The sequence below is a fragment of the Triturus cristatus genome, chromosome 9, assembly GCF_964204655.1.
Source record: "Triturus cristatus chromosome 9, aTriCri1.1, whole genome shotgun sequence".
Taxonomy (NCBI): domain Eukaryota; kingdom Metazoa; phylum Chordata; class Amphibia; order Caudata; family Salamandridae; genus Triturus; species Triturus cristatus.
Window position 1 is genome coordinate 251,950,034 of NC_140592.1, and position 26,225 is coordinate 251,976,258.

Genomic DNA, 26,225 nt, shown 5'->3' on the forward strand with positions numbered 1-26,225 from the left:
ATCAAGGCGCCTGTGTTAGAGCGCGCTATTTAGCTGAAATTGACGAAAAAGGGGCGTGGCCTCGAGTGGGCGTGTCCCCGTCCTAGCGTGAGGGATCCAGCTGGTGGGACCGTCGATTTCGCCCTACCCAGCGTTCGTTTTTGGGTTGCAATGGGTGCCTGTGCACAGTAATCGTGTAGCAGACAGGAGGGTAAGTTTTAAAAGCAGAGTCAAAATTTTAGGATTTACACAATAAAACAAACAGTACACTGCTGCTCCCGGCTGTGCCTCAGGAGCTGACTGGCTATCAAGGCGCCTGTGTTAGAGCGCGCTATTTAGCTGAAATTGACGAAAAAGGGGCGTGGCCTCGAGTGGGCGTGTCCCCGTCCTAGCGTGAGGGATCCAGCTGGTGGGACCGTCGATTTCGCCCTACCCAGCGTTCGTTTTTGGGTTGCAATGGGTGCCTGTGCACAGTAATCGTGTAGCAGACAGGAGGGTAAGTTTTAAAAGCAGAGTCAAAATTTTAGGATTTACACAATAAAACAAACAGTACACTGCTGCTCCCGGCTGTGCCTCAGGAGCTGACTGGCTATCAAGGCGCCTGTGTTAGAGGATGTGCTCCTTGTGAAGGAGCAGAACACTGTCACTCACAGTGAAGTTAGAAAATGGCTGTAGTAGGCTGAGCCATTGCTCTCCGTGTGCTGTAGTGGGCTGAAGAAATATGTGAATCATACAGCAAGACAAGTGGATTGCAACTGTAAATGATTTTATAGTGCTTACTACCCCTGACTAGGAGTTATACTGATTTATGCAGGTAAGCACGCTGCTTCAGAACCCAACTTTGGTGGTTAATCCAATGGCAATTGGTTATTGGGATTAATATTGTGATCTAAAGGAACTATTTAATGCTTTTACTCCAACTTCTTGTACTGGATTACATTAATAAGAGTTAGGTGTGATTATTAGTGGGTGTGTGTTATGTGAACTCATGCAGATGCTGGTGGGATTAATAAAGTAGATAGGTTGTGATTTTTTTTTATTTGGATGAAAATGAGGGCAATTTGCAGAAATACAATAATAAAGATGATTTCAAAATGAAGTCGAATATCTGAAATCCCCTTAAGTATAATATATATATTTATATATATATATCTTTACAAAAATCAAAAGTCCTTGTCTAGCGCCAGACCTGAAAACGTTGACATTAAGTCCTGTTATTTTTAGTGATATTAGTCCCACTGTGTAGCTTTTACGACCTTTTACCCAGGCGCACTCAATGGAAATCCTAAGCATTGTTGCCATTCACAACCAGGTTCTTGCTTCTGGATCTCGAAAAACATTATAGGAGAAGTCCAGAATTAGTGAAATCATTCTTAATGAGCCGTATCAAGGGTCACAGCAGAGAATGAGCATCTCAAAGTCCATACAGCGCATCGGCAACCTTAGAAACGTCTCCCTTAGGACATGCCGCTATTTCAAGTTTTTGCTTTGATATCTGCTGATACACTTTCTTCACTGAAATGTTTAATGTTATTTTTATAAGTACCCTTTTCAGTCTTCAGGATGTAGCTGTTAGCTACTATCTACATTGAGAGGCAAAGTATATTCATCCATCCCCAAAATACAAAGTTAGTTAACCAACTAATTTTGATGGCGTTAACATCAAACATGCTTTACCAGTGCCACCATTAGCTCTCGCTAGTGTACTAATCAACCAATGGTTTACTGTTCATATGGATTTGCCGATAGTTTAATGGCACACTAGCCAACTAAACCCCAAAAAGGGATGATGGAGCATATTTCGAGTTGAAGATATTACCCATTAGAGAAACCGCTACCTAAGGTGCATAACAGTATATAAATGACAGGTGCATATGGCAAAATAACAATATTTACCATAGGACATATTATGCTGCTTCACTTCAGAAGGAATTCTTTCAGGTCCTAAATACATTATACAACACAACTTTACCACAATTGACGATGATATCTTAACATTTTCCCTGCTACTCCTTCTTTACTTTTTTGGCAATTCAATTAAGAAGTGCTATGCTGAACTTGATGTTTAGATGTCTGAACTGAATTCTTAGCCACAGAGAGCATGTCACATTCTATCACACCTATGACAGTAGTAACACTTGACTTAGACATTTAAACCTCTGTCTCTTAAATAAATAACCAGTTTAGTCTAACGCAGCTAAATCACCCTTAGTTCTGTACCAAACGTCAGTGTTTGAACCTCCACCTCGATGGCCATCTGGTGTGTTCTGTTGCTGGCAGCTGTTTAATACTTCTGTTTTCCCCAGGGTGGGTCCAAAATAAATAATGCTGTCATTTCGTCCCTTCTAAGAAAACAAATATTAAGCTACCCATCTGCACCAGTGCATTTCCATTCTATTTCTAATCTAACATACCCAACCAGTTCCTAGGGAGTGCAGTAGTGCCTCAGCGTCCGAGTTTTGCTGAGAGGAAACACATTTTATTTTCAAATCGGGCTGGCTTCCATCTGCTGAGATGCCTTGAACATTGGTTGTATCAAATGTAGGTGATCCAAGAAGGTACTTTAAAAAAACCAAAAAACACATAATGATATTTCTTCCACTTCTGACACTCCCATGAGATTCACGAGGTTCCTGTGTCACACATTGTCACTCATTGATCATACGAACAGCATCTTTCTGTGTCTCCATGGCAATATGCTTCAGCGTACCCCGTGCCTAATAATTCTGAACGCTTACCGTACTTGGCAGCAAAGTGATGTTGGCTATTTTGCAGGCACTAGCTTTCTATTCACCAGTGAAACTGCTTCAAGGCTCTCTGCATTATGTGTAAAGCGATCAACGTCAATGGACTAGAATTTCTACTCACAGCGTTTATTCCAGGTGCCTAGAACAAGAAGTTGAGAATTGCCAGAGAGCCATTCCCATTGCTAGTGGTCCTCCGAAGGAATGATTTCACCCAGCCCTCTGAATGACTTTAGATCAGTTCCCTCTTGGGGACTTCAAACCTGGCTCTTCCCAGTGAAAGCCGGCTTGCTTTTGTGCTGTGCTGATTTCAAACAGCAGAATGCCTCTTGTGGGGACAATCTCTATTCAAAAAAATCAATGAACACAACATAAAATAGCATGTGAAGAGTTTTAAAGTATTGTAAGCCCTTCTAAGCAAACTTTATTTTAGGAGAAACTTTTTACCCAATAAGAAGTTATCTATGTGCCTAATTCAGACACTCTTCATGCATTTATTTTCTTCCTCTTTGATTTTTGTCATACTTTTTATTTTGGCTTTTGAACATGTCTTATGGGAGACTGCGTGCCTGATGCCTGGAGAAAGCAGGGCTAGGATACTCTTCTTAATTGGACTCCCTGTAGTCGCTTCCACCTTTTTACTGTTTTAATTTGAATAATTTTAAATTATTATACAGTTTTTGGGTACGGGACCCTCATACCAAAAAGAAAATGAAGATTCCGAAGCCACATCGGTGGATACGGACCAGCACGCAAAATGCCACTTAGTCATAATGACCAAGAGCTGTTCAAATTGTTACAGAGATATATGTGCATAAATTAAATTCATATGTTCAGGTAATTGCCTGCAAAACACAATACTCATCCCCTGGCATTAATCTGTTTAATTATCAACAAAGTCGCTAAGTCTTGATCATTTTGTTAGGCCAGGGCGAACCCCTTGCAGAGAGACTCCAGGGAGACTCCCAAATGTAGCCATGAATTTATGGTCACATTTGTGATTCTCATGTGATTTACAGTTTATCACAAACTTATCATAATGTTTGGAACATTGTAGGAGATTATTACGATGCAGGACCAAGTATCCCATTCAAAAATGTGTCTGAAAAGTTTAAGATTTGGGGCAGAGGTGAGCAAGGGCTTCTTCAAATGAGGAATTTAGATGGCTGGTGAGGGATGCAAGAAGGAAGAATGTGGGGAATGAGACTGGAGATAGTGGGTAAATAAGTTATTAATAATACGACTCTATTAATATTTGGACAATCAGTTTTTTAATGCAGCTGATATGTGTTATGCAGGTCCCTGGTGTGAGCCTGAGCGGAAGTTCACCCTTTTAATGATATAAAATAATTATCAATGAGTTGGGTAATATTTGCAGCTGTTGTAAAAGCCACCAGACATAGTTAGTTTGTGATGTGCTATATGTGTTACTTACACACCTTCTTCCAATGACTCTTCTGTTAAAATAAGTAACTTGCTGGTTTAATGCTCTTGTTGCAGAGATTGTTCTTTCATAATTTGCAAGACAATAGTTAAAAACAGAGTATAGAAAAGTCAACCATTCAGTTTTCTGAATTTAGGGCATGAGGAAAAAGAGTACAATTGAGATGTCCAGAGTTAACAGCTGTTCTTCAAAGCCTACGAACATATAAAATCTGTGACCTATCGATTAAACATATACTGTAAGCGGCAGGCTCCTGTTGCACTTAGCTATTCTAAACAGTTCATTTTATTTTACCAGCTATGAAGAGGTATTTCCTTTTGTCTATTTATGAATCTTGTCACCCTACATACTTGAATGCAGAGCACTACTTTGCAGTAAAGTCTCAACAAATTGTTTACTAAAATTCCCAGACAACCCCCAAATATCTCCTGATAGTGCCAGAAACCCACAGGGCATTCAAAAAGCTTGTGAACTGCGAATTTCATGGAAAGTCAGAAAGTTTGAGCTTGTCCAAAATCCATTCGCCCAGGGACCGATTCAGTGCTGATGGTGCAGCCAGAGTTTACATTTTGGAGGTGGGAGGTGAATTCTGATTTTCTCTAGTATATCAGTGAACTTAAGTGCCTTTTAAGCTAATCAAACTTCTAAGGTGGATAATGAAGTTGTATGAAATCAATGGAAGGTGAACATTAACAAGTACAGTCAGCGCATGTTGGGACATGACGTATATTGAGGCACTCTCTGGTTCATGACATGATGAGTGAAATCTCTAGTTGGTTCACATGGGTGAGGATCTTTCTTGTCGTGCAGGGCCACTTCTTTTTAATATTTGTAAATCTAGTTTTATTATGGGTACTCAATAATAAATGAAGTTCCTTGGGTATGCCCTTAGGTATTTTTCATTCTTAAGTGGAGTAGACCAGTGCAATTGTCCTGAATTAGATATATAAGGACTCCCAACTCTACGAATTTCGGTTAGCGCCACTGGAGTGGCATTGTTTCTACCCCAGCGTGAGAGGTCACTGACCGCTCAAATATCTTTTTATGAATCAACGCAACTGTTTTCTAACTGAGATAGGACAAGTAGGACAATTGGTTTCAGTACTCAAGTATTTTGTGTGATAAGATTGTAGACATTAGGAGTACGTACTTAAATGTATGTATATTAATTTACCCTCCTGTGGGGATTGATATCACTAGATGTTACGCCTGCCAAAATAACAAGGAAACCCCCCACGGTTGGCAGTTCCACAGTGTCAGCTCCCAGAAGAGTCCGCGCAAATTGGTTCAATCCTGCTAGCGAGTTGACACTTTGCAGGTGGCCAGGCTGCTTGCAATGTGGGCATAGAAAACCTGGTCAGGATAAACAAGGCTGGGAGACTTGGCTGTGCATCCGTTACACTCTCTTGATGAGTTCTACACTTCTGGGCTGCCCCACACTCTTGGTGCATCAGCAGGACCCCACCCCCCTGTTTAGGCAGTTGTCACGGGACTAGGCATTCCTTCTGCTCTCTCAGCAGGTCAGGCAGGTTCATAGGCACCATTTAGGCCCACAACTCCTCTAGCAAGACTCTTCTAGCAAGATGGTACAGACTTCAGGTGGTGTCTCCTCACCATTGGAAGGTGGGCTGTGATGTGCACAAGTTCTGGGCCTCAATAGTTCTTGGAGTACTTTGTGCAACAATCCCTCGCTTGGTCATGAAGAAATTGGAACTGAAACCCAGTGGGATTGTTTGGTCATCCCAGTCTCATATTCCTTTTCCATACACAGGATGTTGATCCAACCGTTGGTGTTCTGGAACCAGTTTGAAGCGGTTCTGTTCCAAAAGTAACTTTGCCTTCTGCAGGGCAAACTCAGTTTTTGTTGACGGTGATGGATCTCACAGCAGGTAGTGACGATGCTTTCTCTAGCTGAAGAATCAAAACATAAGGACCATGAAATGGAAAGATTCAAAACCTGGCTATGTGTAGCCTTATGTAGCCATACTCTGCGTCTAGATAAAAAGGCATGCCTTACCTAGAAGATTCCCTCTGTGCAACAATAAAGAGCGCCGATTTCACCTACTCACACCCACCGTCAGCCACATGCCAGTGCCAGGAAGGGTGTGTTCAGCAGGCTCTTGCTAACAAAGGTCACTGCTGCATTTCTAAAGCAGCCCTGTAGCCATCCTCCCACACTTCTGTGCTTTTAGTCCTAAATATGAGCAGTAGAATGATGCAGCCTTTGGAAGCTGTACCACAACCTCCATCTTGTGCTGTTTTAACATGGGCATCTAAAATGTTTTCCATTGATATCTGCAACCATACACTCACAAAAACCATAAAATACTGCTACAAGTCACCAAAAACACGCACATGGGGATTTCAGTGCGATGGTCAGGTCACTACATTCAAGAAGAACTTGAATCGAGTGGAGTCTGTATGCACCACATGCATACCTAAAAAGGAAAAAGGTTGGTTTAGCGTTATCATTCAGAAAACCGTGCGCTGCCACCACCGCCTACTGTATGTGTCTGAGGATATGGAGTATAGCCCTGTGTTAACTAGAGAGTGCTCTTGCTGTTTCTCTCTAGATCTTAGAGCCAGGGCCTGGGTCTCACAGTTACTTACAAGGCCTACTCCTCAGTGCGAACTCAGGATTATCCTGCGCGCTGGACCACCAGTATCACAATATGATATAAACCAAAGCTGGGGTCACTCAAGGCAGGGGTACACATCTGTACTACCATGCAGGGGACCTTCTCGTCCCAACAATACCATTACACTTTAGATAGTGTTGCCCTCAAGCATAGACCTGTCAATTCACAGTTAGCAGTGGGTTTTTAAAAGTGGTATTATAGTTGAGTCAATTTTTACATCATAATATGTTCGGATTTTACCTTTTCAGTGTAATTACAGGTATTTATTTTTAGTTTTATTAATTTACACACATTTCAGGGAGGTTATAGGAGGCACCCCTAACAGTGTGAACCCTGTAACTGTTAACTCCATGAATTCTTAACTACTATAGGATTCTACTGCCATTATTTTGCATAATAAAAAGCTGCACGAATGAATATTTTCTTTCCACCATGGTTGAAGGCTAATCACTTAGCTTGAAGATAACAACTGGCAGTGTCAACATCTCATAAATAGACAGGTTTTTTTCCTTCACTTTTTTATCTAGCCTGTGAAAGATTCATTTTTGTTTAGTTTTTTTTTTTTTGGAAGTGACTATTTTGATAATTGTGGAGGTTTGCTTTATAATTTACTGTATACAAGTAATTGCATCAAGTTATAGTTCTTGTTTTCGGGAATTATTACAACAATTGTTTTCCTTATTTTCGAATAAGCATGCATATATGTATTGTGCAGGCTGCACTATTTTTATTTTCTTAACTTTGGCGCCGTTTATCGAATTTGCATGGTACTTTTCAATAAAAAACAAAGGTAACTTATTATTTTGAGTAAGTGCACACTTCCACTCTAGAGTAAGTTTACTACTTTCTGTATTCACAAACTGCACTTTTGTAGCAACTTGCACTTTTGTACTACACCCATCACTAAACATGGCCAACCACTGGTAGTTAAACACCTTCCCATAAAAAACAATGGAGGGACGGACTTACTGCAAAAGTGTACGTTACTACAAACTTGTAAGCTACTACAAAAGTGCAGTTTGTGAAAACCGAAAAGTAGTAAACGTACTCAAAAGTGGAAATTACTACAAAAGTGCAGTTTATGAGTAGCACTTTGTAATATATTTTGTAGTACTGCTGTTGTACTACAAAATGCATTTCAAAGTGCAGTTTGTGAATCATGCCCTTAAAGTTTAGTCTGTCAAGTTCCACACAGACGGGTCCAGTGGGTGCCAAAAAAAGCTGCATCAAGACAGCAACATTTCCCATTTTATCTCCCGTAGGAGTCTTTGCTCGTTGATACAGAGCAAAAGACTCAATGGAACTTCACCAAACGTGGCGTTAAAGTGGAATTTTTCAAGGACGTGGCTTTGCTTGGTTTGGTGTAAATCCAGAAGTTAGTGGTTACAATGTGTTCTGGTGTGGCCATAGAGAGCTAATAGCATGACAGTTGCAAAAGTATACTTTTGATTTATCTATAACTTCAGCGCATTTTGACAAATTTGCACTAAATTTGGCAGATGCTTAACATGTTTGATTGCTCTTGGTATTTTCACTTTTTGCACATTCGTTAAGGGGGCACAGAAAAAGCGTGAGGTTGGGGGAAAAGAACTCTTTTTCTAATAGCTTTGGCATCACTTAAGTAATTCAAATTAAATTGGGCAGACATTTAACGTGTTTATCCTTCTGTTGGGAGACAGATTTCGTGCAGATCCATCAAGGGGCTAAAATGTAAAAGTGGGGGCAATAAAATGTTCCTGTGCTAATAACATTGCTGCTCTTAAATGAATCTGCATGAAATTTGGCAGGCTGTTCACATGTTAAGACAGAGGAGTACCCCATCTTCTTACATTTGTTACACAACCAAGCAAAATGTTAACTCCTGTCTTCATTAACATGCTCCAACCAAATAGGGTCCAATATTACTCACTCTTAAATGAATTAGAGGCCCCCCAAAGACCAAATAACTGAAGTAGCAACTTATTAATGTTACACCAACATCTTTATTGACTGCATTTCCTTATACCTAAACTGTTTCACTCACAAAATTAATATTTCAAATGTATCTTTAATTATCATAATTTAAATATATAACAAATGACAACCATTTGTTTAATAACATACAACCTTCTCTTAAAAAAACAATATGAACGATCATAATATTTAAATGACTGAAACTCGTACACTGTGTTAACTATTCTATTGTATACATGCAATCATTCATTTATATATCCCATCTATCTATACCCTGTTGTTTTATATGAATGTATGTAAAGTGAGTCCTTCATCATCCTTCCTTGTCAACATTCTGTATACTGTTACAGCACTTGTGGTTCTAAACAAGTCAACCCCATGTTTCTGATAATGTGATGTTTGTTCCCACTATCTTCAGTTATTTATATGTAATATAAATAACATATACAACCAAAATATCCTCTGCATGCATCTGTCCTCAATATTCCTTATTCACCATATACACAGTTGTCACTATAAAATAAACTAAGGGGCACCCCAGCCAACATTCATAAACATAAGGCAGGATGTTGGATGCTCATAAAGGAACCTTTTTTTATTTTTTTATTGACATTTTCCAAAGAAATGACATACAAAAGAAAAGAATAAAGAAAAAGAAACAGGCAGTCATGACCAGAATTTACATAATCTGTGGTAGTACAAGGAGCACATATTAATCAATAGGAATATCCCCAGTGGCTAGTACATGTCTAACAAATACCCATGGTATGCAACCACATTTACACTGCTGGTTTTGACCTTACGGCAATTGTCATGAACATGCAGTGATTACCATCATGTGGAGTGGTACTGTACAACATAGTTAGGATCAGGAGGCAGCGCTACTTATGTCCTTTGTCCCTACAGTACCTATGATGTCTGTGGAGGCGTATTGTTAGGCTCCTGCGAACGCTGTAGGTATGCTAACAGGGGTTGCCAAATGTACACCGGTCTAGAGGCGGGCGGCTGCAATTGAGCATATGTATCGCTGGTGGTGTTGCAATATGTCATGCTGTGCAACCATGTGCGGAGTGTGGGACTAGTTTTACCCGCCCACCTAAGGTCCACTTCGTGTTTGGCTAGCAGAAGCGCTATCGCTACAAAACGACGCCGGGACATGGAGAGGTCATGGACATACCCCAATAGGGCAAGGAGAGGCGATGGTGCTATGTCCATTTCAACCATCTTAGATATCTCACTGAAAATCGATGTCCAATAAACCTCCAACTTGGGACATGTCCACGTCATATGGGAAAAGTCCGCATGCGGGGCATTACATTTTGGGCAGGCGTCAGACCGCGCTGGGTCAATGCGGTGTAGAGTACTGGGGGTAAGATATACATGCCGCAGAAACTTAAAATGTAGCAGTTTATGACGATGGTTCGGCGAGACTTTTTGCGTTTGCTCACAGCAACGCTTCCATTGAAGGTCAGTTAAGAGATGTCCAAGATCGCCCTCCCAGGCAGCCCTCACCGCCGCGTCTCTGCTCAGGAGTCGTTCTATCGCCCCCTTGTACAGTCTAGCAACCAAGTGATTCCCATCTCCTCCGCTAATGACCCCAGTCAGAAGAGGGAATTCAGTGGGCGCCAATGGGTAGCTCTCAATGCAGGCACGGAGCGCCTTCTGTACAAGCATTAGCACAAAATGGTCTAAAGTCGTGGCCTCCTGGAGTCGAGGGTCCTCCGTGCGCGAGAATATGTGCCCCCCAGGGAACAAGTCCCCAAAGGTATGTAGTCGAAATTTAGATAGTGTGCGTTTGACTAGCACCTCCTGCAGGATAGGTATCCAATTGTTGCCAGCCAAGGGTAGTGCGTGAGAGTACAGGTCACTCATGCCAGTCACCTTCGCCAGCTTGCGCCAAGCCCAGCTCGTGGTGGATAGCGTTTGAATATCACGCAGATCCTGAGGGAAGCCGCGCGGCAGCAATGTGTGAAGCGGATCCAGAAGTGCCAAGTCCGCCTCAGGCCGATAGTATGGGATCCGGATATTCGTGTTATACCAGTGCCAAGCAAAACTGGCCTGGGCAACCAAATAGTAAATGTGCAAGTTCGGTACGCCAAAACCACCTCTCTCATATTGTAGCACCAAGGTGTCCCATCCAACTCGAGGCTGTCTCCCACCCCACACCAACCTCCCAAGCAAAGTGCACAGTCTGGTAAAAAAACAGTTATAGAGAGGGATTGGGATGTTCGTAAAAAGATACAGAAACTGCGGCAACACCACCATTTTTATTAGGGCTATTTGGCCTGCCATGGACAGGGGGAGTCGCAACCATCGTTCTACGTTGCTTTCGAGCCTTTCGACCGCCGGGCCATAGTTCAACTGCAAGAAAAGGTCCCGGTCCCTATGGATACGGACACCTAGATACTTGACCGAGTCGTCACTCCAAGTTAATGGGTAGTCCCCCGTTCTGGCGCAAACCGCATCGGTCAGCGGGAGCACCTCTGATTTACCCCAATTGATGTGTAAACCTGACAAGGTGCCATATCTAGTAACCTCGCCAAGCAGCGGTGGTAAGTTTTCATCAGGGTGCCGCACATATAATATTATGTTGTTGGCATAGAGTGTGAGCAACAACGGTCCAGTCTTGAATTGTAAACCACGGTGGCTGTGCTTACTCTGTAAATGGCGCACCAACAGGTCTAGCGCCAGTATAAAAAGGAGGGGGGACAGGGGGCATCCCTGCCGCGTCCCACGGGTAAGAGCGAATGCCCTAGTCCGTGTGCCATTGAGGCGGATGCAGGCCATCGGCTGGGTGTACAACAGTCTGATCACTGTCAAACCGTTCAGGGATCCCCAGGGCAGAATGGTGACATAAAGGAATAGCCATTCCAGTGAATCGAACGCCTTTTCGGCGTCCAACAGCTCCGCTATAGCTGGTAAAGTCGGTTCAAGCCTATTAAGAGTGGTGAACAGTGTGCGCGTGTTCAGGGCCGTGGATTTGTGTGGAATAAAGCCTGATTGCGCTGGGGAGATGTGTTGCTGAATAATCAATGCAAGCCTGATGGCAATTACTTTAGCAAGGATTTTATTGTCAAAGTTCAATAGTGACATGGGCCTGTATGAGAAGCATTTCAAATGGTCTTTACCGGGTTTAGGTATTAAAATTATGACCGCTTCCCTTAGAGTGGGCGGAAGTATCCCCTTATCCACTGCCTCCTGGAAAACGTCAATAAGATGGGGGACTAACAGATCTTTATACTTTTTATAGAAACAGCCTGTAAAACCGCCCAACCCAGGTGCTTTGGCGCCACCAAGCGCGACAATGGCACTCATCAAGTAACCTTGATGGGAAGGGAGCTTTCTCTGGCTTCAGTGTATGTCTTGATCATGGGCAAGATGCATTTCTTAAACAAGACATCCAGGAGATTCTTTCGGTCACTACAAGTCCCCTTATTAAAGCAGGGGGTCTGGGATTTGATCTTAAAGAGCAAACTAGACTGCTACATTCGGAGGGTGGTGGGGAGCAGAGTCCTATTGGAATCAGGAAACCAGAGGCTGAAGGACATAGGTCTTGTGGATAGTTAGCAGAGGACATGTCATAGGGAAGTATATTTCTCTCATTCTTCCACTTCACACAAGTCTTATGCTAGAACAGAATACACAATCAAGATGGAACATGAAGTTATGTCTTTATCTGACCATGTTTCGCCACAAGCCACATAAGATGTCACACATCCCAATGGGGAACACTGCATTATTGGCATTTTAACACACATTTTCTTAAAGTTAGAGACGCCAGAGCGAAGATCCGCTCCCAAATCAAGGAGTTTTTGATACATAACAAAACTGTGGAATGGACACTCATTGTATGGGACTCCCTCAAGGTCGTTATCGAAAGAACTTGCATAACTAAGACACAACAAAAAGAGTGTATTATTAGATCTGAAGGACCATCTTCAAAAGTTAGAAATACTTCACAAGAGAACCTTGTCACATAAGGTTTGGAGGCAGATTGTTGACATCAGAGGGTAATTATGCATGCTAGAATTGGGTAATGTGGAATAATGCCTGAAGGATTTAACACAAATTCTGGGGAGGTGAAAGCAAAGTATAGAGCCTGCTGGCCTCTAAATTGAGAAAATGAAAAACCCTATCTCACATTCTGTCTATTAAAAGAAAAGACAAGACACATTCTTACGAAGGAGCACAACAAGAGAGAGGTCTTTGGGGAGTACTATCGGGCTGTCTATTTTGCTAAACCAGTGAACCTGGCAGAAGCACTTAGCTAAAGGGGGTGGGCATATCGGCTACTAGAGATATTACCTGGGCTGATACACTCCGACCAAGAAAGGGTAATCCTCAATAGGTGATCCTTAATAGACTTGTGGGAGACAGTACTAAGAAAGTTATCCACCTAATAGATGTTGCCAATAAGGAAAAAAGGGAATAGGCCTGCCCGCATTGGATGCTGAGAAATGCATTTGTCTCTGTGGACTTCACCTTCCTCAGAGAATCCCTGAGATGTAGGGGTCTGGGCAAGCACTTTATCTCCAGGGTGATGTTGGTCTATCATAATCCATTTACAAAGTATAGGTTAATCACCCATAGGCAGAACCGGTGCACGTTGAACAGGGGACTAGGCTCGTTACCTTAAGCAGCTGGCACAACAGTTGCACAAGCAACACCATTCTGGGAACGTCTCTGGGGATTGATAAAATCAAATTGTCCCTCTTTGCAGCTGATGTTTTGGTGGCACTATTCAAGCCTAAACCTGTGCCCTCTAATGAAGGAATTACGAGGTTTGGTAGGATGGCACAACATAACTGATTCAGAACTTCTGGGGCTCCACTTGTCCTGAAGCAATAAAATCTAGTTAAAAGCCAACTCCCCATTTATTTTGAGCCATAATAATAATAATTTCTCGACATATACCACAGGACATCCATCAGGAGCATCCATGATGGTAATTGTCATCCACTTTTGAGGGAAGTTTGAAACGAACTCCAAAACTGGTATAACCATGAGCTCTCCTGGCATGGCTGGATCACCATGTTAGACTTGGCATCCTTGGCATGTTTCTCCCCGGTTTGTCTTCTACCCTCCTGTTTTCTGACTTCGGCTTTGTTAGTTTTAGAACTCTGCACACTTTACCATTGCAAGCTAGTTCTAAAGTACTTGTACTCTCTCTTTTAAATATGGTAGGTAAAATTGGCTTACAACCAATTGACCTATTTCATTTACTTGTAAGTCCCTAGTAAAGTGGTAATACCTGTAGCCAGGGACTGTAAATTAAATGCTACTAATGGGCCTGCAGCACGAATTGTGCCACACACTTAAGTAGCCCTTTAAAAAGCCCTCGGGCCTGCGTTTTAAACTGCCATTTCCACCTGATAAAATAAACCTTTTGTCAGGCTCAACTTTTTCTTTTTAATACATATACATCATCCCTGAGGTAGGCTCTGAACAGTCCAGAGGGCAGGGTGCGGTGTATTTAAAACATAGGACATGTATTTTTAAGTTTTACTTGTCCAGGTAGTGCAAGGCCTACCTCTCCCATAGGATAACTTTTTTTTTTTTTTAGAGTTTTATATAGCTCGAACTAGACCAGAAGATATCGGGTATCAGAGCGCTTTACATAGTACCAGTATTGTTACATGAGAACACATTCATTTTTGTTAGGCACAGGGGGGATTAAGTGATTTGCCCAGAATCACAGGATGTTGAGCGCCGTTGCGAGACTCGAACCCGGTTTCCCAGCATCGACCTCGACCACTCTAGCCGTAAGGCTATATCCTCTATATTTATATTTAATAAGCCTTAACTTACACTTGGGAGAAGGTAGACAGGTCATGCTTTGTGTCTAGAGAAATGTAATAAAAAGTCTTCTTAAATGGTTAAGTTGGATTTTTAATCACAAGGCTGAAAATGCCAATTTTAGAAAGTTGACATTTTCGTGTCCTAACCATTTGATGCCTGCAGCCTGATATGGGTCTCATGACTAGGTGTAGCTGGTCTTTGTTTATTGCTTCCAGACTGTGATACAAAGGGAAAATAGATGCTGGAAGGTTGGCCCACTCTAGGTTAACAAGGGGGAGCTGTCACCTACCACACTTGTACATCACAAAGGCTGCATGCATTTACGATACTTCTACTAAAGCTGTTAACACTGTTTAAGCCCCATTCAAGGTCAAGATAAGATCTCTTCCAGACATCTCTAACAGTATGCTGGAATGCTTGATTTTTATTATTACTTAGCTGTGTAAAGCAGATGCTTTAGCCATAGAACGTTTGTGGCATTTCCTATTCATGTCTCTTTACATTTCTTGGCACTTTAATAATAATAATAATGACATATGTAAAGTGCAACAAATACCCGGAGGTGTCCTGGCGCTATCTAGATCCTCTGAGACTGCTGACAAATGGAGAACATAGAATAAAAACCTGCTCATTGAGAGAAAAGCCACGTGTTTAGTCCTTTCCGAAAGGACAAAAGATCCATCGTATTTCTTAAGTGGAATGGCAAATCGTTCCAGGCTTTTGCTGCACCATAAATGAAGCTTTTGCCGTCACCCCATCGGGCTTTGTTTATGCGCGGCACCAAAACCAGCTTGGCTCCTTTTGACCGCATTGTTCTTTCGGGAATATACCACTGAAGTCTGTGCTTTAGGTAATCTGGACCTATGCCACGGAGCCTTGAAACGTACTCTGCTTTTGACTGGAAGCCAATGAATTTTTTTAATATCATTGGAAACCGAGGAAAATCTCGACGTTCCTGAAAACAATCTGACTGCAGCGTTCGGTAGCATCTGCAATTTATTCAGAGATCTTTGTTGAACATTTAAATAGAGCCCGTTGCAATAGTCCAGTCTTGCCATTACAAGGGCCGTAACCACAGTTTGTCTGCTTTCCCAGGGCAAAGAAGGCAACACTTTCCTCAGCATTCTGATAACATACATAGTTTTTGATACCACAGCATTCACTTGAGGCTCTAAAGTGAGTCTATCATCAAGTATTATGCCCAGGTTTTTTACCTTTCTAGTGGGAACAGGGAGAGTGCCCATCGAGTCCGGCCACCAATTGGGTGTCCAGAAGTTAATGTTGTTACCAAACAGTATCACCTCGGTTTTTTCAGAGTTTAGCTTGAGGCAATTCTTAGCCATCCAGCTGCCCACTGCTAACATACACTCCCGAAAGCGTCCTTCAATACCAGCCTCTTTCCCAGGTGTCAGAGATACCACAATTTGCGTATTATCCACATAGGAGGTAAGGCCAAATCCAAATGCATCTATGACAGGGGCCAGCGCACTGACATAAATGTTAAAAAGAGTTGGACTGAGAGATGAACCCTGAGGGACCCCACAAGGCGATGTGAAAGGTTTGGACTGAAAGTCCCCTAGGGCCACAATTTGTTTTCTGTCCGCAAGGAAGGATCTTAAAAGATCCCAAGCTTTCCCGCGAATACCACATGTTTTTAAACGGTTCATCAATATTATATGATGGACCGTGTCGAAAGCGGCGGACAGATCCAACAGGATCAGTGCCGCCCTGCCTCCCTGATCCACAGCTTCCCTGATCTCTTCCGTAGCTTTAATGAGTGCGGACTCTGTGCTGTGCCCTGCCCTAAAGCCATAGGGATCAAGCACTTGTGTCTCTGCTAGGAAGTGACTGAGTTGTTTGTTCATAATTTTCTCGACCAATTTCGCCGGTAGAGGGAGTCTAGAGATTGGGCGAAAATTATTCGGATCTTTGGGGTGTAGATTCGTTTTTTTTAGAAGGGGCAAAATGAATGCCAGTTTCCAACGCATAGGGAAATAGCCTTTTGCGAACATCAAATTAAATATGACCGTCAGTAAGTCAATGATAGGGCCCGGGGACAGTTTAACCACCTCAACAAGGCAGGTATCATAAGGTGAGCCTGAGTTTACCTCCATGAGGGTCTTTTGTGTGTCGCTGGGGGAAACTAACAGGAATTTATCGAAAGTGGGGGAGAGAGCCCTTATTGACGTGAATTCCCCACTGGCCATATTCGCCTTGCCAGTGCTTGCTTCACTAAAAGCCGCAAAGATAGCTTCCACTTTGGACAATAAAAGAACTTCGCCAGTTCTTCACTTTGTAGGCATTATAGGATTGATTTTTTCGGCGTAATCAATTTGGTGATTATGATCAAATTCTAAATGTTGTAATAAACATTGCACGTTAAAAATAAAGTTAATATACAAGAGCTATGCTATATTTTACAACTAAACAGGCAGCTACAAGTGCAGTTACCTTGCAGACAACAGAGTCATGCTTTAAATGGTGCAGCAGGTGCAGTAGCACCAGGCCCAAAAGTTGCTAGAATTTATCTAAAAACACATAATAATGCTATACTTGACTACTAAACAGGCAGTCACAATTGCAGTTACCTTGCAGTTAAAAGGGACTTGATTTGAATGGCGAAGAAGGAGCAGTGGCACTGGGGCCAAAAGCTCTAGGGACCCCATTGAACCCAGATTATTGCTAAAATGTAAAACTAAACAGCAGTCACAAGTGCAGTTACCTTGCAGACAGCAGGGCCATGATTGGAATAGTGCAGCAGGTGCAGTGGTACCAGGCTCAATAGTTGTCAGAACTCCTCTAAACACGTAATATTGCCATCTTTTACTACTATAGAGGCAAACACTATTGCAGTTACCTTGCAATTGAAAGGGGTTTGATTTAAATGGTGCAGCAGGTTCAGGGGCATCGGAGCCAAAAGTTGTCACAACTCCACTAAACACTAAATATTACTATATTTGACTACTAAACAGGCAGTCACAAGTGCAGCTGTCTTGCAGGCAATAGGGTCATTATTTGAATGGTGCAGCATATCCAGTGGGACCGGGCCCAAAAGTTGTCAAAGCTCCTCTAAACACCTAATATTGCTATATTTTACAACTAAACAAGCCATATGTGCAGTTATCTACCAAGCTCTAGGGTCATGATTTTAATAGTGCAGCAGGTGTAGTGGCATCGGAACCAAATGCTCCAGGCACCCCACTGAGCACCTAATATTACTATACTTTATTCCTAAACAGGCAACCACAAGGGCAGTTACCTTGCAGACAACAGGATCATATTTTGAATGGTGCAGCAGGTGCAGTAGCACCGGGTTCATGATACCCAGTGTGATGCTGTTGCTTGCACCACCCTAAAGTCTGCACTGCTGGCAGAGGGACTTGTACTTAAAACAACATTTTGCGAAAAGGTCATGTGCAATAAAGTTAGGTTGAGTAGATAATTTAAGTCAGTAGCCCTGCAGGTTCGACCAAATGTTTCAAAATTGTAGAGGTCTGCTTTGCACATTGCCCAAGTTAATCATTTAATCTTTTATTGACTTTTGGGGTTCACCCTTATGGGATATTATCCTTGAGTTGGCTCAGGTGCCTTCCGAGCCACCTCAAGAAAGTCCTGAGGCTCTGGTGACTCCGAGACTCTGGCTACAAGTGATGTCTGACCTGAATGCCGCATATAGTGAATGGGGAATAACCACTTCTGCTAGTGAGAGAGAAGTGGGACAGAGGGACCTGCCAATCGAAAACTTGAGCCCTGACCTATTACTTATGCATGCTGTATTTCACTTTGTGTTTGTGTACAAATACTCCTTTGTTCATAAAAACAAGTATATGATTGAACAAACGTTTATTGCTGCTGCTTAATATACTTTGAGTTGTGAGCTTGTGTTCAACACCTGCATCTACTGTCCCCTAATGCCACACCCCAGAAAGCAGGAGCGTCAGTAACCCCCTACCTCAGCAGCTTCAGCGAGCGTAGGTGTTGGAGGGTAATTCTTTGCAACAAAGAACATTTCTGTTGTTTTTATGGCTCCTTCAACTTTGATCAAAGACTCTCATCTTCAGGAAGCTAATAAAAAAAACAACCTTGTACAGCCTAAGGGCGAAGGGAGGGAGAGGAGAAAGGAGAGATGAAGAGATGAAGAGAGGATGGACAGATGGATGTAGAGTGGGATAGATGAAGAGGAGAATGGAGGCATGGATTGATGCAGAGATAGATAGAGAGAAGGATGGAGGGATAGATAGGGAAAGGATGGAAGATAGATGACTGAAGAGAATGAAGATTGGATGGCAAGAAAAGGTAGATTGACAGATGAAAAGAAAGAAGGAACATAAGATGTATGGATGAGTACATTGGAACGAAAAGTGGTAATGGACGAAGAAGGAAGGAAAAAGACAAAGAAGAATGGAGAGAAGAAAGGATGGATACACATAAAGATAGAGAGAAGAAAGGATGGATGGATGAGCAGATGAATCGAAAAAGTACAGAAAGAATGGAAAAAGGAAAGCTTGCAAAAAATTGAGAAAAAGACAAAGGAGGATGGAGAGAAGGAAAGACAAAAGACTGGAAAAGGAAGGAGAGAAATTTAAGAGTTTAAGAATTCCCAAAGGAGTGGTCTCCTGATAATTGCCAGATTTGCTTCTCTCACCCACTCACTCAGTGATATTTGGGATATGGTTCAAAGTGGGGGTATTTTATTTTTATGGCTGCTACCTTGCCGGGATGCCTTGAACTTCTCAACTCATTAACCTACTGAGAGTCAAGTGCTGAAGGGGTACTTGGCCCAGTTGCTCAGGACCCAAAGCAAGTTCGGCCCCAGAACTTCAGGAGTGAAACTCCTCAACCCCCACCGTTAGGCCGTGTAGCTCCTGCTTGCCCCGTTGTCCTCTGAAGGGGTTTATGACACATCCCCACTTTCATTTTCTTTCCACAAAGTAATTCGTTGATCTATTTTATTTTGAGAAGACAGAAGGAAGAACATTTGGCCTATTTAAATGTAGCCAGTTTTGTGCACTTTAGGCTTCTTCATGGCCAAATTAAGCTTTTCAAAGGCTCAAATCGGCATATTTGAGGTAACTAATTTGGCGCATTGTTTTGCACTACTACTATTAACTCAATTTGCCTATGTTCTTTTTTTATTTTACCATAACGTCAACATTTTTTTTGTCTGCGATTTATTCCCACAGTAACAAATTTCACCTCTAATGGGAAGGGAGCTAGAGACTGCAAAATACTTCTATATCACTGTTTATTCCATGGTTTGTGTGGACTCTGATTTCAAAGGTTCCTTTGAAAATTGGCGGCCTAAGCTCCGTCTGCGGAAGAAGCTGATTTTTTTGATGCATATATTCAAATGCTTGTTTAGCTGGAAGGGGAATTTGTTCTGATATGTAGGAAGTTGTTTTTGCTGCTGTGACACGATGGATATAATCTCCCTCCTGTTTATACTTTTGTATTCATTTTTACATTTCATTTCATTTCATTCACCGAGGTCTTCTCCTTGGTCTCTCCCTGTCTTCTTCTAACCAACCCACTAGTCTGTGAGCCAGCAGCGCCTCCTGCACCTCTACACGTTCCACTCACCATTTGTATTTTATTTTTTGACATTTCTTCCAAGGGCTCAATAGCTGCAAACTGCTTGTGGTGGCTCACTTTTTTAGAGCAATAAAGTAAAAGGCACACAATTGATGGACGAAATGCAGAACAAATCAAAACATTCACCCCCAGTCAAGAGATCTGGGTTAAATCCATCATTATTTTGCTCCCCATGCCACCCCAGTTTAGACCTGGCCATATGCAAATCAGTCTTGACCCTGTGCCTCATGGGAACAGTCCAGCCTGAACTGCCAAGCTAGGTCCTCCCTGGACCAGAAACAAGCATCCTGGGACCGGTTTCGGGGTTTCAACCCTCATCAGCGAGGATAGCTTAATTCCAGTGGCACAGTAAGCCCAGGACCCACGTCTGGGCATACCTGGAGCACTTAGGGCGAGAAAGCAAAAGACACACAATTGATGGATGGAATGCAGAACAAATCAAAACTTTCACCCCCTATCAAGAGATCTGGGTTAAAAACATCATTCTTGCAGTTCGGGCTGGACTGTTCCCATTGGGGCGCAGGGTCAAGACTGATTTGCATATTGCTGGGTCCATACTGGAATGGCATGGTGAGCAAAAAAACGATGGATTTAGGCCCAGAGCTCTGTACTGGGGTGAGTGTATGACATTGTTCTGCATTCTGTCCATCAATTGTTCTTTTCGCATTTGTCACTTCTGTTTTTGGTGCTCCTGTGCAATTCATTTTATTTTTTATTGTCTGCTCTTAAAACGTCAGTCGTCCATATGGAAATAGTATCTAAAAATGGTTGCAGGTTTGTTGTCACAACAAACACACAAACATGTGGAATGGTTTTACTGCCAAACCAAAAGTATTCTGACATGGCCACCATGCATGTGCATGCGTTGTGACGGATGAGTGGCCGCTATGACATATGTGTTAATACTAACGCAAGCAAGGAAGGCTTGACAAAGCCAGTAGGTTTTTTGCTGACTTTTAAAGGCAAACTCTATTAACTTTGCAATGCTTGTTTTATTATTATTTGTTGCCAGCGGTCCTTATTAAAAAAATTTACTTTTGGAATGTTTGAAATGTTCACATTGCAATGAGGATCATTTGATGAGGACCAAGCCATTAATTTCTCTAAGGTTGGCAGATGTACTGAGGGAGAAGTTAAGAGGCGGGTGTGGTAATAGACACAACACGCTTCATGTAGGCCTTAGTTAAATATTATGGAGAGGGTATTCCAAAGGAAAGACTTTCCTAGGATGGTATAACAGATAATGGAGTTCCACTCCTCTATTTGCTTTTGAGCACTGGTGCATCCTGAGTCTGCCATCTGAAGATAAAAGGGGTGATGGACTAACTCACTGGAACGGTTGTGTTAAGTCTTAATTGCCCCTGTTGATAATTATTTAAAAGATAAGCATGAAAGAATACAGTTTGACTCAACTTGCAGCTCTAAGGACGATGTCTGCTGAGCAGCTGCTGGTAACAAAATGCTCCGCCCTAGGTCGATAACGCGGATTAAATTGAAGGTATGAAAATGCAGTGTGAATGGAAGGAGGGGACGTTAGGTATCTCTGCAGATCCTTGAGGTGTGTTTGTTGGGGAATTAGACGTCAGGCCTAGATGCCTTCCCAGGCGTAAAATAATCAAAGTCTCTTCGAATGGGCGATTTTATGTGCAGGTTGCCGCCATATTCCATGGATTTGTGTAACTCCATAACAAAGGACAGTGTCATGATGTTTTTGTTGCCCTTACCTTCCAGATGTGGGAGTGGGGTGTGTGCATATTTGTTTGGAGATGTTATATTCATAGTGTTGTCAGTCTTATAAGAAGAAAGTTGTGATATCTTATCTCCGGTCTTTGGAGCTTTGTTTCAAATTTGGAGTTATGTGCATTTTTTTTAGAAAACTAGGAGGCACCATTCGAAAAGTAACGGTAGAGCTCAACATAGTTGATTGCGGACTGTGAAAGCGTAAATACCTTCCTACCCTTACTTCCGGCGAGGTGTTGTATCATCGGGGTGGGCCACGTGATGAAGAACTCTTGTTTCATCTCCCCTGCTGTAGGGGGTTTACATCGAAGTTACTATAATCCGTTGTTCCTACTCGTTTAAAGAGACGTTTGGATGAAGACATATCTGCTATGCATAGATATTATCAGCACTAATCCTTTATGGGTTTCCGGAGTAGCATGCTCCAACACCCCATCAGGGGTAACAAGCACTATATACATACAAACCTTCTATCCTTCTGATATCCTTCCGAATCCAATTAACTGACTAACCTATCCACCACTTAAAATGTACTTGCATGTTTCACTATACTAATTCAACACTAATCCTCTATGGGTCCTGGAGTAGCGTGCTACTCGCCAAAAAAGTGCTTTGACACCTTGTCAGGGGTAGTAAGCGCTATATAAATGCAATTACAATACAATACAATATTCTAAACATAATTTCAAAACCGTTTCATAAGCTGGATGTGAGTGACCCACTGTGGCATTCACAGACAACATGCCATAGGTAGGTGGTAGTACAGTTGTCAATTGCCCCCCTTAACTTAAATGTTTTTCTGTATTCCTGATTGTATATCGATTGCCTAGGAGTAGCTTTGGACTTGAAAGGAACGTGTATTTGTGATAAAGTGAAAAAAGGGGAATTTAACCACGCTTTATATATTTTATTGTATCCTCCATACAAATAGAAATATAGTTGCATATTTCAAGACAAAACACCTGTGTAAACGTTCAATTGAAAACATCTGTGGACTGTACAAGTGTTATATTTAGGTAAACACTTTCGTTTTCTGGCTTTTCGAATGCTCAGAGAGCACGGCTGCTTTGAAATATTTAAGTGTGGGGGGGGGCGCTAAAGGTTCCTTTTTATACCTTTTTTTAATAACATCTATTGGGGTATTTTCATTTGTATAACATCGTACAAAAGCTGCATACTAGAGGTGTTGAACCTTGAAATGAGCGGTGGGAATAAAGAACAGCATGTAGGCGAATAACCAGTGCACAATAAGTCAAAATACTACAGATGACAATGATCAAAGGGGCCTATGTTATAGGTAATAACCTTGTAAATAAGATCGCAATCCGTGCTGATATGTTGAACATCAAACAGTGAACAGAACCAATGTCCCAGGAGAAATTGTGGTAATGTCAAAGAAAGAGAAAGAAAATAACAAGGGAGAAAAGAACGAAAGAGGAGGAAAAAGGGGAAAAACACTCCTTGAGGACTCGAGGTGACCTTGGGTTCAAGAATTTACACTTATTTTTAAGGTTTAGATCTTTTTTTAGGCTGCAGGAGACCAACTCCTCTTTCACAGACATGGCGAATGTCCCATCCGCTCTGTTACAGGTGCATTCTAGTCAAAGGCAGTGTTATTTGGCAGGCACAAACCTAGAAATGAGAACCTGATTAATTCGTATAGAAAGTTACATTGATGGGATATGAAAACTGCAAATGTGGGATTGAAGAGATTAAGTTTGAATGAATTCTAGTAAAGTATGTTATCGTTCTTGTGACTTGCACATCAAACAATTACTTGCACGATTAAGGTTTTCTTAGTCATCACTTAAAATGCATAGTTTAGATTTAGATGTAGACTACGAGTCTTTGCTTTGTTTATATTTATAATAAAGAGAACTGACATTTGAGTGATTGTATTTGCACCTCCATTTCTTGTTGCTTTGTTACCTAATTCACTCTAACTGGAAATGATTTTCTTTTCTACTTCCAATGCACTGAGTGTGTTTGTTCTTCTCATTTAAATTCATAGCTAGTTATCAATGCCGCCCTGGGATTCGACACATTCGTGGTAATGAGACATGGGCTCAAGAAACCGAAGGAGGAGGAGGAGTCCAGTCAGAATCTCGCTTCCGGTTCCGCGGATCCCCTGGGCTCATCCCTGTTCTCCAACATCCCGGGCTACAAACTTGGCTGCTACTTTTGCAATGATGTGGTGGCGCCAGGCGATGTAAGTTGACAATGAGACTGATGCATGTTTAATGCGGACGATGCAATCAACATATAACTTTGTATTATTTTAATAATCTTTGGTGCGTATATATAGTAGTAATTGGCAATTCATTCAGGTTAGTTAGTTCATCTAGGGCCATCCTTCTTCATTAGTTGTGGCTGCCTGCGTCTGGGACCCAACAGCTGTTTCTTCAGCCACCAAGCAGGGTCTCAAGGACGACTTCATTTGCAGCCAATCTAAAATAATTCATGCTTTTGAATAAAATACTTAGCGCAGAGAAGAGAATGCTATGAATTAACATGCCCGCAAGGGACCGCATTTAAAAAACAGACAGAATTTTGAACCACAGTGATGATGGGCACAATAAATAATTTCTTGCTTGTGATTTCCATCCAGGCCATTACTGGAGTAGAACACCCCACAAATGGAGACTGGGATCCGTATTCCTTTGTGAAAAGTCACAGGTGGGGTACTGTCTGACAGAGAACCTGAGAACGCAAAACTCATCAGATAAAAGAGCCACATAAAACTTAGCTTGGTGTTTAATCCAAAGAACCGACTTATCAACAAAATCAAAATAGACTCAAGAGCCCAAGCCCCTTAGGCGTGGAATATTTTAATTGTGCCACCCCACCCAACACAATATGGTCCACTCTAGTCCTAAGGAAGGACCTGACAAATTAATACAATGACTGAAATGTTACAACATATCTGAAAGAGACTATTAGTTATGGATTACTTACCTTAGAATTACCCCCAGGCGTCAGACTGAATCCGGAAAAATTTTCTTCAGCAATACCCCTGTGCGTCGGTAGGTGGCGTCAGTCAACTCAGCATTCGTCGTAAGCGTCGTGATCGCAGGAATGACATTGCGGTATCTACTTAGACGCCGCCCCTGTGCGCTGACGTCAGTTCTTTCTTTTTCCGCGCCAGCCAGCGCAAGTCCAGAGAGCGGTACCCTTAGTCTTTTTTGACTGGGGTTTTTCCACTTTTTCTTGACTTCTTTTTACGAGTCGTTAGACTCCTGGTGCAAGGGATGTCACATCGATGGACCGGCTTAAAACCTTGTGACTCCTGTCACAAGTTAATGTCGAGCACGGACCCACATCTCATGTACCTCTGGTGTTTGGAACTCGACCACGACCCAAAGTCGTGCTCAGACTGCAGGGCCCTGAACCTGAAGTCTTTTTGTGGGAGCAGTCCTGAAAACTTCTCGAGGCCCAGCAGTCCGCTCCGCACCGCTCGAGGTCCCAGTCGACAGGGAGGTCTCGGGACCGGTCGTGGAGTCACCACCATCACTCCATTCCATCTTTGGGCAGCTTGACTCCACCGGCGCACCTTCTGGCCCTGCAGACTTGGCTGCGGGTTCAGGGCCTTCAATGCCGGCGGCTTCAGCGCTGCAGGGCCCCCAGGGATCTAGGTCTGTATTCAGATCAGCGCCGGTCGACATTATGATACCTCCTCCGGCACCTAATCCATTGGCGACACCTCAGCCCCCTCCTACACTGGTTGTGTCCTTGCTGGCGTCTACCCCGGTCTCTACCTCGAAATGGACACGGAGCCAGACCGGCGTTGACCGGTACTTTTGTACCTCTGTTCTATCCTTGCATACCTTTTCGCCCTGAGTGGCAGCCAGAGGAGGGTGAGGAGGACTGGGAGGGGTCTATTGACCCTCTAGCAGACCAGCTAGAAGAGCCGGACTGGCGAGAGGAACTGGGTGATGCCAGTGGTCTGGATACATCCCCAGAACTTGGCAAGTTTTCTCTCCCTACCATGGCTACAGAGGAGGGAGCCTCCTACGCTGTGGTGTTGCGTAGAGCGGCTGAGGCCTTGGGCCTTGAGCTACCTATGGTGGCAGTCAGTACTTAACTCCTGACTGTGTTGCTTCAACCATCAGCAGCCTCTTCGGAGCCCCTGCTGCCATTCACTGAGGCCATCACAGACATCCTGCTGGGCACTTGGTTCAAGCCCAGCACAGGGGATCCTGTGCATAGGATGATTGCCCGACGCACCGCCCGTCCCCGGGTGACCCCTCTTTCCTCTCCCATCACACTAGCCCTGAGAGCTTGGAGGTCCAAGCCTCAACGTCCGAAGGCACGTTCCCTACTGCTCCCCCACATATG

The 26,225-nt window shown here is 42.8% G+C and overlaps 1 protein-coding gene across 3 annotated transcripts in view; it reads left to right on the forward strand.

Moving 5' to 3' along the window:
* ATG7 (autophagy related 7) overlaps nucleotides 1-26,225 on the forward strand; it is a 1,343,349-nt gene that overhangs the window by 490,844 nt on the left and 826,280 nt on the right. For all 3 annotated transcript variants that reach the window (XM_085624866.1, XM_085624868.1, XM_085624867.1), the window contains exon 16: nucleotides 23,902-24,099. In XM_085624866.1, coding sequence (XP_085480992.1) covers nucleotides 23,902-24,099 — 198 coding nt within the window. The remainder of the gene's footprint in view (nucleotides 1-23,901; nucleotides 24,100-26,225) is intronic.